This window comes from Drosophila mojavensis, unplaced genomic scaffold (genome assembly GCF_018153725.1).
Source record: "Drosophila mojavensis isolate 15081-1352.22 unplaced genomic scaffold, ASM1815372v1 contig_136, whole genome shotgun sequence".
NCBI lineage: Eukaryota > Metazoa > Arthropoda > Insecta > Diptera > Drosophilidae > Drosophila > Drosophila mojavensis.
The window spans coordinates 17258018-17279726 of NW_025318667.1; the positions used below are offsets into that span (position 1 = coordinate 17258018).

General features: G+C 33.3%; 1 protein-coding gene across 6 annotated transcripts in view; it reads right to left on the reverse strand.

The window, feature by feature from the left end:
* Positions 1-21709, reverse strand: part of LOC6584070 (nuclear factor of activated T-cells 5) — a 53004-nt gene that overhangs the window by 4679 nt on the left and 26616 nt on the right. Inside the window, exons 1-9 of one of the 6 annotated variants that reach the window (XM_032731997.2) lie at positions 20508-21354; positions 13787-13911; positions 13262-13713; positions 8203-8832; positions 6004-6424; positions 5787-5943; positions 4757-5004; positions 4138-4321; positions 1105-1283 (exon numbers count right to left, since the gene is read on the reverse strand). In XM_032731997.2, coding sequence (XP_032587888.2) covers positions 1105-1283; positions 4138-4321; positions 4757-5004; positions 5787-5943; positions 6004-6424; positions 8203-8832; positions 13262-13713; positions 13787-13911; positions 20508-20760 — 2649 coding nt within the window. In that variant the 5' untranslated portion in view covers positions 20761-21354. Of the gene's footprint in view, positions 1-1104; positions 1284-1729; positions 1795-4137; positions 4322-4756; positions 5005-5786; positions 5944-6003; positions 6425-8202; positions 8833-13261; positions 13714-13786; positions 13912-20507; positions 21355-21709 lie in introns of those variants that run through there. The other 5 variants (XM_044011553.1, XM_032731994.2, XM_032731995.2 and 2 more) reach the window with 5 other exon arrangements.

A 21709-nucleotide genomic window follows, 5' to 3' on the forward strand; every position in this document is an offset into this window, starting at 1 on the left:
TTGATATGTTGATTAGTAGAGTAGAATGAATGCCTGGTTGGGCAGGCAAATAAAATATAAATAAAAACAAAAACAAAATAAAAAAAAGAAAATAGTTTGTGTAAAAAGTGGGAATACCCTTAACGTAGAGTTGTAAATGTTAACCACACCATTGTCACATTGACAAAGGAAAATGAACTAGTTCAACTGCACCACCACCAACCAGTTGGTATTATAGAAAAAATAATACTAAAAAAGAAACGTAGTTTAGTCTTAGTTGATATTTCTCTAGGCGTAATGCTGAGGCTCTGAAGTGCGAGCAATGCTAAATAATCCACTCGTTCTAGGTGAGTCCCATCACTACCTCGTAAAGAGCGTTAACAAGTTTCTGTTGCCTAAATTGTGCAGCGAATTATCGATAATTATCGATAGTTCTATTGTTGTGTCAAATACTTGATGGCAACAACAAAAGTTTTTATTCAGAAGATAAATGCAGCAGATGAGTGGGATTTCTCTTTTTTGTGATGATGAAGCAGTCTGAGTGCAAGCTCTAATCTAATCGATAAATCGATCAAAATCGTTGCTATAAATTATAAACCATTACCACTTATAAAATGATCGATCGCTTTATGAATGGGGAATTTGGGCTATGCGAAGCATGGAGAGCATATCTGTAATGTATCGATAAATCGATGACAATTAAAAGCATGTGATCAATGTATGAGAGCGATATAAAAATCTATATATACGAGTATATATTACTGCAACCCAGCCCATGCTGACATCAATGACTGAGACTTTCACAATTACTGGAATGTGTACGTGTATATACGTACATATATTGTTATATATGTACCTATAGAAATTTTTGATGCACGTGTTTTTTCTGTTATTACTGGATATATGTATGTATATGTGTGTGTATGTATGTGTATGTATGTATGTATGTATGTATGCGTAAAGCTAGGTTTAAAGTTAATTATAATGGTAGACATATATATATATATATATATATAAATGGTGTCAAACGAGATCAATGATTGAATTTTTCAATAGATTTTTTCAGTATTTTGTTGGTCTTTTTTTGTATTTTATTTTATTTATTTTTTTTTGTATCACCAGTACCCTAAATAAATGGTGCTTAAGACGTGTTGCTGGCTCCATGTGGCTGATGCGGCGTCTCGTGCTGTCGTGCTGTATCAGTCGTTGGCTGGCTGGCTGTAGTTCCCGTTGGAGGAGGTTCCCGGTAGATTCAGCTGCTCCACTTGCAGTTATCCATTTGACCATTTGATGTACCAAAATATCTGGATGTGCATATATATATATATATATATATATATATATATATATATATATTTGTATATATATACATATATGTATGTAGAGATGTAGAGGGTGATTGACCCCAGGACACATATATAAGTATATATACATATGTATATATAAGTATATACGTGTACATGCCAGAATATATCTTTGTGTCTAATATTTGGAATTGTATTCATATACTACATACAGATATATATATATATATATATGTGCATATATATGTATATACATATATATTTGTTGTCGTTCAGTTCCAAATCAGCTGTTTGTTTTGCTTATTGCATTGCGTTGGCTTTTTAGCTGGCCGATTTTAAATTTAAATTTGATAATACTTGGTTTTGGATCTTGATTTTTGTAATTGGGAAACTTTTCGTGACTAGAAATTGTTTTATTTGTATTTTGTTTCATTTCTTTTCTCTTGTTTGCATTTATAGCACTCAAAATGGTTACATATTTGACTATATAGTATATTGAGTACCTAAATTGCTAAGAAAGGGGAAGGGGAGGAAGAATAAAGTAAAAATATATATATGTATATTTTTTTATTTTATGTATTTAAAAAAAATTTTTTTTTTTTTGGTTGGATTGTTGTAATTAGTGTTGCGATAAAGTTTCTGCCAGATTTCCCTGAACAAGAAATTGAACGAATGGCTGCCTTCTTCATCTTTTTTTAATCATTTATATTAAGTTTCCTCTTCTTCTTCATTTTCTGTTAATTATTATCTCTTCATCTGCATATCCTCTTTAATTTGCTTGTAATCGGGTATCGTTTATCGGTTGATGCTTCGTTAGCTGCAGGCGCTGGACACTGTGCGGCAGAAACGTGATCAAAAAAACTCTGTATTCCACACACACACACACACACACTCATACATGCAAAGCCTCCCTCTCCCGCCCTCTCTCACGCACACATAAGTTATCGATAAAATAAAAATCCCCAAAAGTAAGACTCAAGCAAACTGCAAGTCCAATACTTCCAGTTGAAGTGTATGCCATTTACAGGGTATCTCGATTCGACAACATCAACTTGCAACACACATTCACTCAACAGAGTTGTTTCAATCACATTTCCTTCGTGGCTTCATTCAGTAAGAAATCCAATGGGAGTAAGAGAGATAGATAGATTGCAGACAGAGAGAGCGAGAGAGAGTGAGTGTAAGAGAGAGATAGAGTAAAGCCGAATTCGCGCAATTGTTAACTCTCCATTTTGAAAGCATCCTAGTATTGTTTCTTCAGCGTCGCAGAATTCGTTTCTTCTTCTTTTGGTTTAGTTTATGCCGGATTGATTGATTATAAATTAAATAATTTTTATTTAACTTCCGATATATATTACGAGTTTGTACCCTAAAAGTTTTACATATAGTATTTACCTTAATTTATAGATCTCTTGTTTTATTTGTAGATTGATTTTGCTTTTACGCAGATTTTCCCTACTTATATATATTATAATTGTTATTATCTGATCTCATATTGTGTTATCAGTTTTCATGCGTTATTCTGGCCCTTTGCTTAAATTTAAAATGTCACAGTGCGAGGCAAGCAACAAAATTTGAAATGCTCTGAATGATCAAATCTGAATCACTCTTAGTGTGGATTGCAAATGGATTTTAGTTTATTTACTTTATTAATCTTTTGGCATTTTTTTTAGGAAGAAACATGATTTGATTCATGCAACCATGATGATTTGATAATGAGTGAAACAGCTGCTAAACTGGGTGTAAATGTTTGTTTCAAAAAATCGATAACTACCCCCGTTTGTTTTATTATCGATAACAAACCATATCGAAACTCTATTATAAAATTATATTTCCTACATCTTTAGAGATAGTGTCTCCAAATTTCAAACATAGATTCATATGAATTTTATAGAATTTCGATTTTTTTTTTTATTTAAGCCTTTCTGCATTTGGTATTTTTACTCATTCATTAAAGGGAAACTAAATCGGGAAGGAAATAAAAATTTAACTACTGCTGCCATCCTCTATTAGGACGCCTCGTTGGAGGCATGGCAAATGTGTATATTTACCGATTTTATTTATGATTTATTTCTGTCTGTGTTTGGGCCATGAATGAGTATTCTACAGTCGGTTACGCCCGGCTGCAATGTTCTCGCTTGTTCTCATTAATAGAATTTCAAATAAAATTGAACTCAAATAAATAAAATTTGTTGTCCAATAGTATTTTGAATTTTTATTTTTATTTTTTTTTATTTTATTTTATTTTATTTATTTTTTAATATATTATATCTAAATTGAGAGTTTCAACAGTTAGAAGAAATAAAACTCGCCTACAGAATAACGCATGAGATCTTTAAATGTTTGAAAAGGGATTCGAATTATTGCATTTTAAAATTATATATATTATTATTTAAAAATTATCGATTTATGATTCTATAACTCTACTACTAATTAGCTAAACTAACTAATTAAGTTTTGTGTTTGCAACTTTGCAGAATTTTCAGTTTTTTTAGTTTTTCATTTGTTTTTGATAATCAAGTTAAACGAGTTAACTAATAGATACATACATACATAAGTTTGGATGATAGGTACGTGTATGTACATATGTATGTATGCATATATCTATGTAGGTATGCATGTATTTCTTATTCATTTGACAGACTAGCGTTAGTGCATTTATCTGGCCTGCCTGCGACGACTGCCTGACGACGACGGATTAGTTTTTCAATTGTCATTTAAGTGTCTGAGTGTGTGTGTGTTTGTGTGTATGTGTGTGTGCTCATGTTTGAAACGCGCTTAATTTGTATATGGTTGGTTCATGATGCCTGCAGGGGTCTGCTGATTTATATAGAAATAGTCAACAAATAAATACCTTGGCTATGCATTGTGCTACTTAACGTGCTGGCCGCCGCCAAAGTCGTATAGCTGCCCTTGGGCGTATAGGTGAAGGTGTGGGGCTCGCTCTTCTTGCCGCTCGATATAATGGACACCTGGACGCTGACCGGCTTTAGTATATTCTGGTGCAGATATGGCGGCACTGTGCAGATCAAATGCGTCTGTAAATTTCAATAGAAAATGTATTAAATTTAAATTAAATTAAATTTATATTATTTATATTTATATTTATATTTATATTTATATTTATATTTATATTTATATTTATATTTATATTTATATTTATATTTATATTTATATTTATATTTATATTTATATTTATATTTATATTTATATTTATATTTATATTTATATTTATATTTATATTTATATTTATATTTATATTTATATTTATATTTATATTTATATTTATATTTATATTTATATTTATATTTATATTTATATTTATATTTATATTTATATTTATATTTATATTTATATTTATATTTATATTTATATTTATATTTATATTTATATTTATATTTATATTTATATTTATATTTATATTATTTATTTTTATATTTTTTCTTTTAATTTTTTTTTTTTTTTTACTCTACCTGATGCAAATACTCTTTGTCGGGCAGCACACTTTGCTCCCATAGCGCTGAAGTTCCGGCGATTAGCTGCTGTCGTCCCACTAATTCAGTTGCCGGATCATCGGCATTGACACTGTCGTAGGTCTCCTGGAACACCACGTGTGTGTCCTTCAAAAAGTTCTTGCCGATTATGAACAGCTCCAGACCACCATCGACGGGACAAGAGTTTAGCGATTTTTTACAGATCTCCGGCACACCGGGTGGCTGAGCTGTAAAATGAAATAAAATTATGCTAAATTAAGAATTTGTATTTGTTTTCGTTTGAAACGTTCCCTCAAAAAATGAGAAGAGTACGAACTAGATCTGAATTTACATTGAACCTCTCAAGGGGCACTGTCAGCTATTCCAATCATAACGCTTAGAATCGATCTCCAATGCACAGCTACTCCATTTAAACAAGGTAATTCACAAAGAGCCCTTGGGTCTACCACTTCTAGACTAAGTAAAGCCCATGCCAATCAGTTAGGCCCTTTGCCACCAAATTAATTCCTAATCATCATCATAATCATCACCAAACTATTCTATACTATAATGATTTATCAGGTTTAAGTTGAAATAGTCTTCGATAGTGTCATAATGAGCGTCTTTGACTATATTCCAGCAATTTGAGCTCTCCAAGATTTTATTCAGGCTCTTCTCTAACTTCTTATTCTCGAAATGGTTAACTATGATAAATGTTATCGGTGCCGGGATATACAATAAATAGTTTATGTATAGCACACTATATGAACTTGGACCTACTACTATCTATCTATCTATTCTATCTTCTTTCTCAAGTTCACCCGTTCCAAATTTTACAAATTTCATTTTGTTTATCACTAGATTTTATTGTCGAACATTTCTTAATCGCACTACTATTTGCAGCTCTAGTCTAGTCGAATGCTTCTCGAATGCTAAACTAATTGATATATTTGGAATTTGGTTGTGGTTGTGGCTAACATTCTAGACTAGTATTTAAGTTATAGCATTGATGGGTTTATTGTATACATACTGCATATGATGGGATTGGAGCAGACCTGCAGCGTTTCAGTGCTGCCATCGTCACGTGTTAGCTGCGTGCGAAAGACCATGCGACAACGTGTTGACTTCTTCTTGTTCTTCTGGGCCAGATGCTCCGGAAAGCGATGCTCCACGTCGACATTGCGTTCCTGAAAGGACAAGAGTTTGCAGCTATAGAGTTTGCCGGCTTAATTGTGAATTGAGCGTACCTTAAGGATGCCAACGCAATCGCAGGTGATGGTCATGTCCGTTTCGGGCTTGAAGTCAATCTCGATGACCATGGTGCCGTCGACCTTCTTCTCGTTGCACTGCGTCGAATTCTTGCCAGCCACCTTGCACGCCTGATAGAACATGTGCGGCGCGACGCGTCCAATGTCCGTTCCGATGAACACCTGCAGCACGGCCGGCTTATCGTAACCCGTTAGCCGGACAATGGGAAATCCGTTGCCGCTGCGATCCTTGACGGCGCCGCGGCTGCCCTCGGTCTGGTAGCGTGCACGATGCTGTTGCTCCGGCTGCGACACGATCTCCAGCTGCACATGGCTATCGTTGGAGCTGGCGATGCTGTTCAGTGGCGTTGTGGGCTGTCGCTTGTTGGCCACGCGGGTTACGGCGCGTGTGCCAATGAATCTGCGAATGGGCATTAAAACATCAAGGTAAACAAATGATTACACTTAGCGCCAAAAGGTCAAAATTCAGCAGAACTCTGTGTGCAATGATGAGAGGCGGGCGCGGGCAGTTAAAAAAAAAACAATCAAAAATCATAAAAAGCTCAAATCAAAGGTGCAAAATGTGGCCAATGAATGCAGCAGCAAATGCGTACGCAAAACTTGTTCTTCTTGACTGCAAAACTCTAAGAAAATTCCAAATATTCTACTATGGCATATGTATATATATATATGTATATACATGTGTGTATATGTATGTGTGTATATATATATATATGTGTATATGTTTATGGTATGGAATTCTATGCAGGAGCATGCGTCTGTCTGGCATATGCGTATTAATGTTTTATAATAAAGAATTTAGTGCTACACGTGCTGACCCAGGATGAATTTTGAATTGATGGCGAAATGATATATGAACTAAATAATACACACACACACACACACACACACACACATACACACACAGAGACAGGGAGAGAGAGAACGTACACATCACAATTAGACATATGTACATAACAAACGAACAATATTTGTAAATTTTCGAAATGTTTTTCAACTTTTTCTTTTTTATTCTTTTTGTATTGGAACATAAAAAGAATGAAAAATTAATTGTTGGAAAATGCCTAGCTTTGCAGTTATTTTCATGTTCTTTGTTTTATTGTTGTTGTTGCTTTGTTTAAACATTTATTTTGATTTGAGTTTTATGCTTTTTAACTTGCTTTGCTTATTTGCTAACGTTTCATTTTGTTTACACACAGAGCTTAGAACAATGACCGATAGACAGAGAGCGAAAGTGAGAGAGACAGAGAGAGAGAGGGAGAATGGCGGGGTAGCTAGAGCAAGATAGACATAAACATGTTTACTCGAAAAAAAAAGTCATATAAATTATTATTAAACAAATTTATTTCAATTGAATTATTTGACTCGAAATTTCAACGGCCAAGAATTTAAAGATTGTAAATATTTTTTTTATTCAAATTAATTGTTTGTCAAAATAAAAATGAAATTTGCGCATTTATTTATGTATAATTTTTTATTTACAAAAAAGATTTTTTTTAATTTTTCGGACATTTTTAAAAGCAAAAAAAAATCTTTTATAAATTCATAATTTTTGTCAATTACAAAATTTTCGAAATATTGTTCTTATTAAAAAGAATATAAATTAAGTAAACTTTTTCTAAATCTTTTTTATTTTAAAAAATTTTAAAACAAAAATTTTTCATAAGTCTTGTTTCAAAATATTTTCAACACATTTTTTTTCAAAATATCAAACATTGCGTTTGAAGATCTTAAAAAAAAGTGTAAGATTTTTTTTTTTTTATTATTTAAACGAATTAAACTTTGTTGATTTGAAGAATTTTAATAAATTTGTTTATACAAAAAATAAAAACAATAATCAATTTTGAAACATTTTTGTTAGCTTGTTTTATGGATTTTAAATGCCAAATTTTTATTTCATCTGATTTATACAATTTAGATAATTTAGCTGGGATTTTATCAGTTCTTCGATCTCAATATGAAGAAATATGAAACAAATTTGTTCAAGTGAAAATTTCAAATTTATTTTTTTTTAAGATGAGATCTGTTCAGTTTCATTCTGAACAAATGCAAAATGTTCTAAAATTTTCTTGTTTGTTTGTTTTTGAGTTTGGTTGTTGATTTAGCCTTTGTGTTTCATTCATTGAAAAAAAAAGAAGAGGAGAAGAAGAACAAGAGGAAGGGAATTCGCCCGCTTACTTTGGCTCACTGTTGTTCCTTCCTTTGCTGGCATAGCTCAGCGTTTCCCGTGCCGTATTCGGCTCATCGCCCGGACTGTTGTCGGCCGCAACGGTGGCAATTTTGCGTATAAACTCATCTTCGCTGCACGCATCATCGTTGTCGAGCTCCACCTGATTGCACTCGAGCTTGCGCCGCTTCAGGTGCTTGCCGCCACCGCGGCCACTGCTGGCACCGCTGCTGCCGCTGCTCTCCGCCTCGCTGGTGGCTTCCTGCTGCTGCAGATGTAAATTTAATGCGGGATACTGAAATAGTTGCTGCTGGGGCTGTTGTTGGTGTTGCTGCTGCTGCTGCTGCTGGAAATGCTGCTGTTGCTGCTGCTGCTGCAATTGTTGTGGCTGTTGTACAGTGAGCACCACATCAGCTGTCTTATGGCGCAGCGTTGTGCTAAATAGACCACCGAACAACTCGGAGCTGAGCGACGGTATCGATGTTGCTGTTGTGGTTGTCGCTGTTGCCTGATTACTGTCGGTGCCGAAGCCGGTGTCCTCATCGTTGCTCGGCGGCGTCACCAGATCGTCCACGAATGTTGGCGAAGAGTTCGATTCGATTTCATCCAGATAGTTTAGCATTTTCTGAGCATGACGCGATCTATATTTAGGTACACATATATGCATACATATATATATATATATATATTTATGGACACATACAGTTATATTGAGTATATGCGGTTTGAGCTGTTTATTAACAATATTATTGCTACTCTGATCTGGTGCAAAATTCGATTTGTTTATATTATTGACAAATTTCATTATTGGCAATAATAATCAAAATCATGTTTGAGATGGTGTTCAATAAAATACATATATTTGGTTTCAAATTGTGTAATTCAAGCCTTCGCGTTATCATAACCTATATCAAATTACAATCAAAGCACTGGTAAAAATAAACTCAAGATATGGGAACATATAAACAGACGCCATTAAACGGGGCTTTAATGCAACTTTTGATATAGCATCCAAGAAGATGAACAGCATTACAAGTTGCAACGAACCTTTGAATATTCTTACTGTGCACAATGACTTAGTTCATTTGAACTAGTATACATACATGTGCCTATATGTACATACCAATGTATACATCATTTATTTGTGGTGAAAAAAATAGAGAAAATTTGTCAAACTGAACTTGGAACTAGTTCCAAGCAGCTAGTTCATTTGAGCTAGTTCAAATACATGTACATACAAATGTATATATAATTTATTTATGATGAAAAAATAGAGAAAATTTGTCAAACTGAACTAGTTCCAAGTAGCTAAAAACGTTGTAAAATACTAGCTGAGCAAGAAAAACAGAAGTTGGCAAAGCCTCTTGGAACTAGAGAACTACTTTCAAAACTATCAAACAATATTTTCTTTTTAGCTAGTTCTTGGAACTATTCAGCGAAGACAACTAAATCAAAGTCATGGAATTGATATACCTATTTCGATTCCCAAATTTCAGTGAACTAGTTCAGAATTAAAGCCAAAATACCAGAGATCAAATACAATTATATGATAGCTTCTATAAGGGCTGCTGTAACGGCATTGCAATGCAGGCAATTGCATAGAATCGAAACCGATGTGCTCATAGTCAAGGTGATATAGTCAAAGGTAGCAGTATATATTTATATATTAATTCTATATATATACACTCATATACCCATATATATACATATATAAATAAACAAGTGCTGTTATGACACTAAACATTTCATAACATAACTTGATATTTGACAACGTGCAAAATCTCAATCAGTAATAGCAGAATCAGCAATTAGCGATTCGGTACAGGTTAGAACGTTTCAGTCGACTACAACTGACTGCAAAATACTCGTTCAAAAATCACTTAATGTATACACTCATGACACATAACAAACACTCAAACGGATTGATTACAAAAATTAGATCTGTCTAAGCGGTCTACAGTATAGATAGAGTATAAATTACAGATTCAAGAACCACTTAGTTCTATAATTAGCTATAAAGCAATGGGAGACATCGATTATAAGTAGAGTCAAAAATTATCCTATTTTTTACACTCAAACTCACAGAAGAGTATACAATGGTATTTGCGAGAGTAGGGCAGATTCAAATCTTTAGAAAGAAAATGCGAATATACTCTGTTGACCGTGTGAGCGACTATTTGTTGTATAGATTATACTTAGAGAAGTGACCTTTAAGAAATTCTAGCTTTACAAGTAGAAGTATAAACAACCGAAAGAGTCTATACAAGTTTTCTGACTTTCACATTCAAGGCTCCAACTTGCGCAGCATAAGCTACAAAAAGAAACTGTATGGACTCTTCTCCCTGCTTGAGCGAGCATAATTGAAAGTTTTGCAATACTAATCAAAGAAAAATCTATGTGCGGCAATTATCACTAGAATTGCTGGTATCACAACATGGCGTATACGTAATAAATTCCAAATATCTATTTATATACAGGCAGGAATCACAGAAATCAGAATGAAGTCGACGCAAGTGTCTGCCTAATGTACGGAAGATGTCATAACCTTATAAATATTTATATATAATAAATTGTGATTTGAGCATTCAGTCATTCAATTCTAGACATCACAGCATAGCATAGGCACACACAATGATACTACGTATGCGTAATAAAATACATACAAAAATATACAATAAATATATATAAGTGTTAATCTCTAGAGGAATACAAAAAGCTCAAGTCGAGATAGATTGATCAAATGGTGAACATATAATATTATATTAAGAAATTGAAGATAAATCGGTATTAAAATTTCCTGTTTATAGTTGTAGTTTAATATATGTTGACAGCCCTAAAAAATCAATAGGATATGGTGGATATATCTACGCCCATTGAAGCCGTCGCATATTGGGAAAACTGTGTTTTCTACTGTTTTAGAGCTAGAAACTCAAAAATAATAATATATGTACATATATATTCCAATGGCAAATCGGAAAATGGTATGGGATCTGGAGGCATTCGTTCGATTGCAACGTTCTTACATGATTTTTCTTGAAATAATATATTGATTTTGCATTTATATCAATCAATTCGATCAATTTGTTAAGGCTTAGCGAAAACGAGTTGGCAGCACCCAGTTTGAGTCCATTAAACGATTAAGAATTGTATAAATCAAAACAGAGCACTTTTCACTAAGTCTTATTCTACTGAGTGACATAAAGACAAGGGCGATAAGCAGGAGGCTTTCGAGTAGCCGGCAAACTGAATCTCAGCTGCAGTTGATAGAATTAGTTGATAAGATACAGTTCAATTACAGGCATTGAAATAATAATGGGTCATAAGTATTACTATTTTACTATATAATCAAACACACACACATACACTCCAAAGAATAATACTAGTCTCTAAACACATTCACCCTGACCTACAATACCAGCAAATAAAATAAAAAAAAAAAAAGCTAAATTCATCGCGCAAAACCTGTCCATAAACCCAAAATTCTTAAGTTTTTCTTTTTTTTTTTGTTATTTATTATTTAGTTTTGATTTGCATTTCAACTTAAAGAACTCATAAATTGCTTGAGTTATAAATTATTATAAGTTCAGTAATGCAAAATATTTCTTTGGAATTTTTAAATTAATTTTTGGTATAAATAAGTTCTTTTTTCATGTAACTTTTCAATATAATTACAATTTTCATTGTAAAGTATTACGAATCGAATATTTAAAATATTTTTTAGATTTCTATAGTTTGTATTTCAGAGCAGAGAAGTATTTTTTATTTTTCAAATTATTAATGTTATTTATTATTATTATTTTATTCAATTTATTTTTGTTTTATTATTTTAATTTAATTTAATTATTAATTTATTTTTTAATTTTAAATTGATTTTTATTTCAATTTAATTGTATTTATTTATTATCACGTTGGGATTTGTTTGTATTTATTTATTATTCACTTTGCTATTATTTAACAAATTTTATTTTTGATTTAATTTAATTGGGTTTGTTATATTACTTTTCAAATTTTAATTTTTGCGATTTTTTTTTTTTTCATTAAAACTCTTTATTAATTTATTATAATTTTTTTGTATGTTTTTATTTTTTATTGAATTTCAATTTTATTTAAATTATTTTTATTTTATTATTATTATTTTCGATTTTATTTATTATTTATTAAAGTGTTAAGCGAAAATTGAAAAATCCAACCATTTGAATAGATCTTAATTTATCCAAATAAATACACAAACACACAAGTAAATATATATCATAAAATGAATATCGAGCATAGTCAAAAATCTCATACAAATTCATTTTAACGAAATTGTTAAAGAGAAAACCGGCAAGCGGCCACTGTAAACACCATTTATATAAATATATAAAATAAATGAGCTGAGCGAGAAAAATGTTTGAAATTGATTAAAACATTTATCAATTGAGAAAATGTGCTGAGCGATGAAAATTGAAATGCAAATGTCCCGAGATTTTCATGAGGCGCGCGACATGAATGCAATTATCTAAATGTTGTGTGAACTGGTCTCACGTCACTTGGCCAATGAATACATTCGAGTTAACGCGACGAGATCTGATAGATGCGCGGCACTTACAGCGTCCTCATGCTGCCAAGGAATTGGTAAAAGTGAAGTCACTTTGTCAAGTCAACTTTGAAGCACTTCCTTACGAAAGCAAGTGCGGCTCACTACTGAAAGGCGTTGCTGTTGGTCAGCGATCAGTGATCCAACGATATGGTAACCGTACTCCAAGATCCAAGCATTTTCAACTTCGGAACTAAACCGATTCTCACACACATATATATATTTTTTATTATTATGTATAGAGCAACAATCGAAGGGGCTTTGGCGAAATTAAACAATCCAGTGGCCCAGTAACTGAGCGCGTCTCAATTTGCAATAAATTCAGCTCAACAGCTAGCCCATGTGTGTCCGTGTGTGTGTGCGTAAGTGTGTGTGTGTGCGTAAGTGTGTGTGTGTGCGTAAGTGTGTGTGTGAGTGTGTGTACATGAATCGATGCAGGTGAGTGTGTGAGAAGAACTGAACAGCTGATTGAACGAAAGGGTAGATGGACTCACCTTGAAACAGGTATCGCGCGTATTAAATGCTGCTGCGGTGAATGTTGTTGCTGCTGTTGATGCGGATGCTGTTGCTGCTGTTGTTGTTGCTGCTGCTGCGGTTGATGATGCTGCTGCTGCTGCTGCAAGGAGCTGCTGCTTGCCGCACCTGCAGTCACACTATTTACTATCAGATTTGAATGCTGCCCACTGCCTGGGATGCCACTGCTGTTGCTGCTGCTGCTGGTGCTGCTGCTGCTGCTACAACTGCTGCTGTTGCTACTGCTGCTGCTGCTGCTGCTGCTGCTGCTGCTGGGGTTGCTGCTCCTGGCATCGACAGCAACCGGGGCAGTGCCATTGCGCAGCTCCGTGTGCTGATCGAATCCCAAGCCACTGTCATTGGAATTGTCGCAGGGCGGCGGATGCGGTCTCTGTGGTATTCGTTTCCCTGGCACTAGCTTCCCCGGACCCGTCTGCAGAACCATACGATAATATTTGAGATTTAAGTAAAATATAAATACATATCGTATATGATGATATGCTTACCCTGGCTATAGTGTGCAATTTGCCCGGCAGTCCCTTGCCCGGCTGTCTTTTCGATGGTATGCGAAAGCCTTTGCGATGGATGCGAGGACTCATCGTTGAGTTTGTGGACATGGTCATACGCATGCCTAGAAAAGAAGAAGAGAAAACATAATAGGTTAAACTTAACTATTCCACTCAGGCAATATTTAACGTTATTGTAATATGGGCTCCGGCCGTAGAAGCAAATGAAAGGAGATAAGAGGAGACGGAAAGTGAAAAGCAATGAAGAGAGGGAAAGTAAACAGAAAAAAGGAGAATGGAAATGAATAGAGAAGGGCAGAGAAAAGAAGAGCTAAGAAAGAATGGAATAATTAATAGAGAAGAGAAGAAACAATGGGAGAGGGAGAAGAGTAGAGAAAGGAAAAAAGCGAGAGGTCAAGATCATAGAAGAGACGATAAGAGAAAAAAGAGAAGAATAACGAAGAGAAGAAAACTGACTGGAATAAAAGAAAATACAAGCGAAGGAGCGAGTAGAGAAGAGCAGATAACAGAGAAAGGAAGAAAAAAGGCAGAGAAGAGATTCGAAGAAACGGTAGAACCCGGCGGTAGATGCAAAGTCGGAAAAGACTAGTCTATGATTATATATCCACAAATTATTGATATAATTGTATTCGGAGCATTCTGATTATAAAGATCTTTAACCATATTAATAGGTTTTTAATAAAAATATATAATTACGAAAGTATATACCATTTTTTTATATTCATATATAATTCATAAAAAACTCATAACTAATTTGTATAAAATGACTTCCAGACTTTGCTAGAAGCGAAGCCTATTAAAGCTAAATGTCCGAATTTAAAACCCAAAGCTTAAGGTTGATTCAAATTTCAATTCGAGAGCAAACAAAAAAACAGTAATACGATGTATTAACTGTTTGTTACTATGGTAATATGAAGATCTTTTCCAAGAATCAGCTACTGAAATAAGAGCCGAAGAGCTATTTTCAATACCAAGTACAGAGGACAGAGGCGTAATCTAACAAAGACCGACTGACTAAGAACCCTTGCTTCATGTTCTTTTCTCATAAATGAAAACCAGTCTAGAACGTAAGGCGTACTAAGACGTAATATTTATATATAATTGAAGCCCTATACACAAACACATCTGTTGAAGATAGCAATCTACAGATTATTACACAAATTGTAAATATTTTTGAAGCCGCGTAGATGGAACAGGTAAATATATATAAAACAAAATCAAGATAAAACCTGTTGGAACCAGAATTCCCCGATAAGCATGACAAAATGAAAAGAAATCAAAAATTGCAGCAAAGTGCGTTTAGCAGTTGGTGTTCGCAACGCTGTTCGATCAAGAAAACATCTATATCTATACGTTTGTGTATGTATGTGTATATATGGTGAATTTCGTTACATATGCATGTATGTATGTCTGTAGTTTATACACAGAGACACCGAATCAAGTGCCTTATGCGAACACAATGCAAAAATGGTTCGACTTTCAACGCATTCGTGCTGCTGATAATGCAACGTGGATGCAGCTAGAGACACAGAGGTCATTGAACTCGATTGTACGCAAAATGCATACGAGTCCAGCATCTGTCACATATATATACATATATACATATAAATATATATATATCTACATGGCTGCGCTCTGATTTCACAGTTTATGTTTGCTGTAGATGACTTTGACTAGGACTCTATATATTATATATGTGTATACCATATATATAGCATCACTGCCCAGCTGTCATTGTTCATCCAATTGCACATCAAGTTGAGCTTTATTATTGCACTTTGGGCGCTCAATTGATGCACAATTTGTGAAGTTGTTCGCGTTCACTATGAATTATCATTGCTCAGTTCTTGCTGCTGTAGTTGCTGTTGTAGTTGTTGTTGTAGTTGCTGTTGCAGTTGCACTTAATAGCAACAATAAACAGACGAGCTGAAGCAACAAGCTGATAACGCACAGACGGAGACGCCATCCAAGCAACCCGTTCGAGTCTGCATTGATGACAAGCTCTCCGATTTGCAAATGAATATACTATACATACATATGTATATATTTATATTTTTTCAGTCATTCATTGCAAACTGTTTACATTTGATTGCTTTGTAATTATATTTAAAGTATAAATTAAATATTTGTAGATTTATATATAAATATTAGAAGAATAGAAGATAATTGAGCATGATATTCGTCTTAGAACTTCCTCCATTTCTTATAACGATTTGCGATCGTTCTATGGAAAGATTTTGATTGATCAATTTTCAAAATTCTCTACATTAATTGAAACATATCACCTAGAACCGACTTAAGTAAACGGAAAGCCATTCACAAAACGCTAATGAGAAATACTTGTTTCGCAGATTAGTGAACACAAATTACCAAATGATCGAGAAATACTTAATCAATTTGGACAATTAAGTCCTTCTTTTTCTTGATTTTTTTTTCTGCTCCACACAAATAGATACATTTCATATACAAGTATTTTAAGAGGAGAAAAAAAGTATCAGAACTAAAACAATTTCACTGTCTGTTACCAAGCTGTTGAGTCTATAAAGATATTTCACATTGATAAGCCAGGCATTTTTGTGGTGTTGCCCTACAGGCACCAGATCGTGACTAAATTTTCAACATTTTGATACGACATAAATTAAGCATTGATTGTTTTCAAGATAAGATACAAACGCGCCAAACTAAATATACATAATTTTCGCTCTAGTTGCCAGTCAATAAACAATAATTTCTGTCTAGCTTCACATACTCATCATGAAAGTGAAATGAGTACATTCGCTTAGTGCAATGTATCCGTCCGTCTGTCTAAGCATTTCAATGATATTTATGCTAGAGATTTGATATTTGGATATAAATATATTGGATATATTGATTTGCACAAAAATGGTATACATATATGTATATCAATTGGGGGCGGGGCAAATCCGAGACCGCATCTGGCAGTGTTTGAGCCCTGAATGGGTATCCCGCAGTCGTATGACTACAACATTCTGACTGGCTTCATTTGGGAAAATTTCATTAGGTAAGCAGTAGAATTACCAATAACAAACAAATATATACAAACATACACATAAACCATATATTAATAATCCTAGCTTAATCCCAAGTTTATCAATTTAATTTCTTGCCTGCAAAGTCAAGTTCATGCCAAAAGTAACCTTTGAACTGAAATCTTGACAGAGACAGGCACATATGCCAAGCTGACATCATGGGTTTTATGATCCCACGTTCTCAGAGGCAACAGCCCAATGCGCTGGGGTACCTGTGCCAGGGCTGTGTTACCTGGTTACCTGGCCACTGACGCGGCTCTTTATCTAAGCGCCTGCGATAAGACAAGCCAATCCGTGCCGTACCCGAGGCCCATACTCTATAACCCACCCACACACACTCACAAAAGAGCGCGCCTTTTCACACTCGAGGCGTTGTGTTTTTTTTTTTCTTTTTTATCTGCAATCCAAAGAGATAAGATTTACTTATTTTTCTTTTTTTTTTATTATTTAATTTTTTTCTTAGAACTTTTTTTTATGTAATTTCGTCGTCTTGAATTGGCATACAAAAAGCTGCTTAATTCAATTGGCAGCTTTGTGTATTAGATCATAGAGCAAATGATCTTGGACTCTTCTTTATATTAGCATAATGCGAATCTAGATAAATGTATGAATATATAGATATAACATTGTATTGAATTAATAATTATAAGAATAAGTATACATAAGTATATACACTCATATATCAAACGAATTAACTGCCTTCGATTTAATCAGCTTATCATTTTCGATAACATCATTTTTTTGATATAACAAATAAATTGATAAATTGTGACAAAGAAAAAAAAAAAAAAAAACACTTTAAACAAAATCAAATCGAACCTAGATTTATTTCCACCAATTGCAATTATATTAATGATTTGTGGCTTTAATCTTATCGCTAGACAACATTTGTTAGCAGACAAATTAAATGTATATTATAGAGACAGTCTTATACATGTATATATATATATGTATATATCATGTATACCATATCATAATATATAATTGCCTTTAGATGAAATTGTAATTCGAACTTGAATCGAATAATACATTTTCTTCTAAACAACTCTTGGCGCACTTAAATAGCAAAAAAATATATATATACATATATATATGTATATACATATTTATCAACAAGTTACCGGCTTTTCGTTTTCTGGGTGGAATGTGAATCTGATTTAGAGATTCCATTGACGCACGTTGACGCTCTAAAAAGAGTTGCTCCGCACTCGACATTTATCAGTTCAGATTATTTATAAAATGCAACAGATCAGTTGTGATATCTCCTGAGCACAGCCAAGTTAGCCTATGAAACTCATTTCATAGAGCTCAATTTTGCACGATTTTCGACAACATTTCAAGCATTACAGTGCACTGTAATTAACAGAATCTGGATGCATTTATTAGTTTTATTTAAACTCTTGTATTTCTCTCTTGCATTGGCATTTTAGACTCACTACTGTCAGAAAAGTTGAAATGAATAAATCAACATTTATTTATTTATTTTTTTACCTTTTTTATTTATTATTATTATTATTTTTATATTATTAGTTTATTTTTGTTATTTTTGGAATTTTCACTATATTGTGATTGATTGAATACAAGCAACCGTCATTTCTGTTCTTTCTACATATATACATATATTTAAAGTTTGTTGTTGTTGTTGTTGTTGTTTTTTTTTTTTTTTTTTTTTTTTTTTTTGTAATACCAAGAAAATTAAATGAAGTTGATTAAACTAGGCTCAAACTAAACAATGCGACGGCATTTTTGCTGTGCTAAACATACAAAGATCGTACACTCTTTTTTTTTTTCAAAAAGTCCAAATTTGGACTACAAAGTCGTAATCAAATATAGGCAGTTGAGAAATTCCCAAGCAGCTGTCTCACTCTTCACCTCTCTAACTCGAACATTTGGTTCACTCTAGAGTAATCTACTTGGATAAATAAAATATTTGTTTTACTGTCGCGCAGTGGCATTTTGCAAAGTATTTCTCAAAACTGCACTGTTTTTAATAACTCTGCTAATTTATCCAACTTTGGCCATACTTTACTGCCCTTAACATTCATCTGTTATCAAAAAACTTTGGATTCTATACCTATGGTCAATTGTCTGACATTTGATTCAAATGATTTTTGTCACGCCCTGCCCTGCCGGCGGAGAACAAACTCTCCATCGGGATAATTCAAATGTGAAAAGCCTGGTATGACATACGAAGGGTCTGTGACACGAAAAGTCTTATAGTCTTCATAGTCCTCATTTTTGAGCACTAATACAAATGCTTCACTCGCTCTATTAATGTTAAAACATATTTTCGACTAAATATACAACATTAAAAGTTATTTATTTTTGCTCCTAGACATATTAGAAATAGTTGCTATCTGAGATATTATTTGTATTTTATTAGAAATAGTTTCTATCTTAAATATTATTCTTTTTATTATACCCTGAACCCATTGAAAATGGGAAATCAGGGTATAATGGTTTTGTGAAAAAGTATGTAACGGGCAGAAGGAGGCGTGGCAGACCCCATAAAGTATATATATTCTTGATCAGCGCGACGAGCTGAGTTGATATAGCCCTGTCCGTCTGTCCGTCCGTCCGTCCGTCCGTCCGTCCGTCCGTCCGTCCGTCCGTCCGTCCGTCCGTATGAGTGCGTCGATCTCAGAAGTTACAAGAGCTAGAGAGCTGAAATTTGGCATGCATACTCGTGTGTACCATACGCAGTACGAGTTTGCTTTATTTTTTCGATAATTCATCCGATAACTTTTTTATCGAGAATAATCGAAAAATCGGCATTGTTTTTTCAGCCTAATTTGAACACTTTTAGACCTAGAGTCTTCAAATTTGCGTTGTATATAAAGTTAATCGATACAAAGATTTTGTAATTTACAGATTTTGGATACCACGCCCCCTTTTCCCCCAATTTGTAAAAAACGCATTTCAAGTACTAGAGACTTGTGCTTTGGAATGTACACACATATTTATCATATAATTACACTCTAAAAGTTTCATTAAGATCTTATGTCTACAAAAGAAATTATTCAACAAATAAATTCTCATAATATTGCCCACACTGCAGCGCAGCCCAAGCGCAGTCGCTGCTTACTGCGCAGTTAGCAGAGCGCAGGCTTGTGCGTGCGTGTGGATGCATGTGTATGTATGTGTGCATAAAAATGCAGAATGATTAGAATATCAGCTTAGAGGGTTCAGGGTATCTCCTAGTCGAGCAGTCTCGACTAGAGCCTTCTTACTTGTTTAGTTTAATTTTTGTATTTATTTACTTTAAATGTTTTTTTTTTTAATTGTTTATTTATTCTATTATTATTATTATTATTTGGTGGTTTATTTTATCATTATTATTATTTGGTGGTTTATTTTATCATTATTATTATTTTTTATTTCTTTTATTCATATTTTCATATTTTTTCTCTGTTTATAATTTTATTATTGTTTTTTTTTTTTTATTTAATTATTTTTTCTTTTTATTTTGTTTGGTTTGATTTATTGTTTGTGTTCATAATATATTTAGAATACTTTATTATTTATTATTATATTATTTACACACACTTTTATTTATTATTTATACACATACTTTTATTTATTATTATTATTATTATTATTTTTTTTTTGCTCTATTCTGTTTTATGGTTGTGGGTTTTTTGCAAGCTTACCAAAATTGCTTTTGTAATGATGCTGATATGGATTTGTGTTTATATTGCTGTTGCCGCTGCTGCTGCTGTTGCTGCCGTGATGACTGTGATGGCTGCTGTAGTGGTGGGCGCTGCTGCCGTGGCCGCTGCTGTTGTTGTTGCTGTTGATTTTGCCCACACTGCCAATGCCATGATGATGGTTCAGATTGTGCATTTTGGATGGAATACGATAGCCGGACTCGTAGTATTTATACTGATTGTAAGTGAAGCGCATTTTGTTGCCGTTTTTGTTTTTATTTTTTGCTTTTTTGTTGTAGTTGTTTTCTTGTTGTTGTTAAGTTGCGTTTGGTTTTCTATATATATACACTTGATATTTAGTATATTCGCTCTTATGGATTTTATATATGAACTCAATATATAAATTGCTTAGTACAGCATTTGTTCAAATGTTGTGTGTTGCTTTATGCTTTACTTTGATTTTGGCAGGCATAGAACGTTAAGAGGATCTGCTCTTAATATATATATAAATATATGTATATATATTTAACTCTCTATATATATATGTATGTATACAGATTGGTTTGTATGCATATAATTATTTTTTTTTGGTTGATTGTAGTTGGCACGTTGCTTTTGTTGATATTTTGTCACTTTGCTTGTTGAATTGAACTAATTAGATAATTTTTGTTTTGTAGCTTGTTTGGCATTACAATAGACTTTTGCTTTTTTATTTGTACATTTGTGTTTTGTTTTGTTTTGTTTGTGTTGCTTGGTTAATGCTCATAATAAATACATGATTTGTTTGTTTTGTTATTGCAGCTGTATTTTTTATTTACAACATTTCATTCCCTTTTTTTTTTTTTTTTTTTTTTTTGGTTTGGGTTTTTGTTTTGTGAATAGTTGTTACTAGCTAAAAATAAAACGAAAATAGATATATTTTTTGTTTTCGAGTAGAAAACGCTAACAAAACGCGCGTTGCTGGAAATTAACGTTTTTCGCGTTCGTTTGTTTTGTTTTCAAAATTCGCATTTATTTTTATGTGCCGCGATCCCGAAGCAAACCGCACAAAAGAATGTTCAAAATATACAGACAGTAAATACATATGTATGTGTATATTGAAAATATATATTTTCGTTGTTGTCGCTCAACAAAGAGATACCCTAGAATTGCAACTGAAGCAGCCTAAAATATTTCAAACAAAGTTCTCTGAGAACACAGAAAAA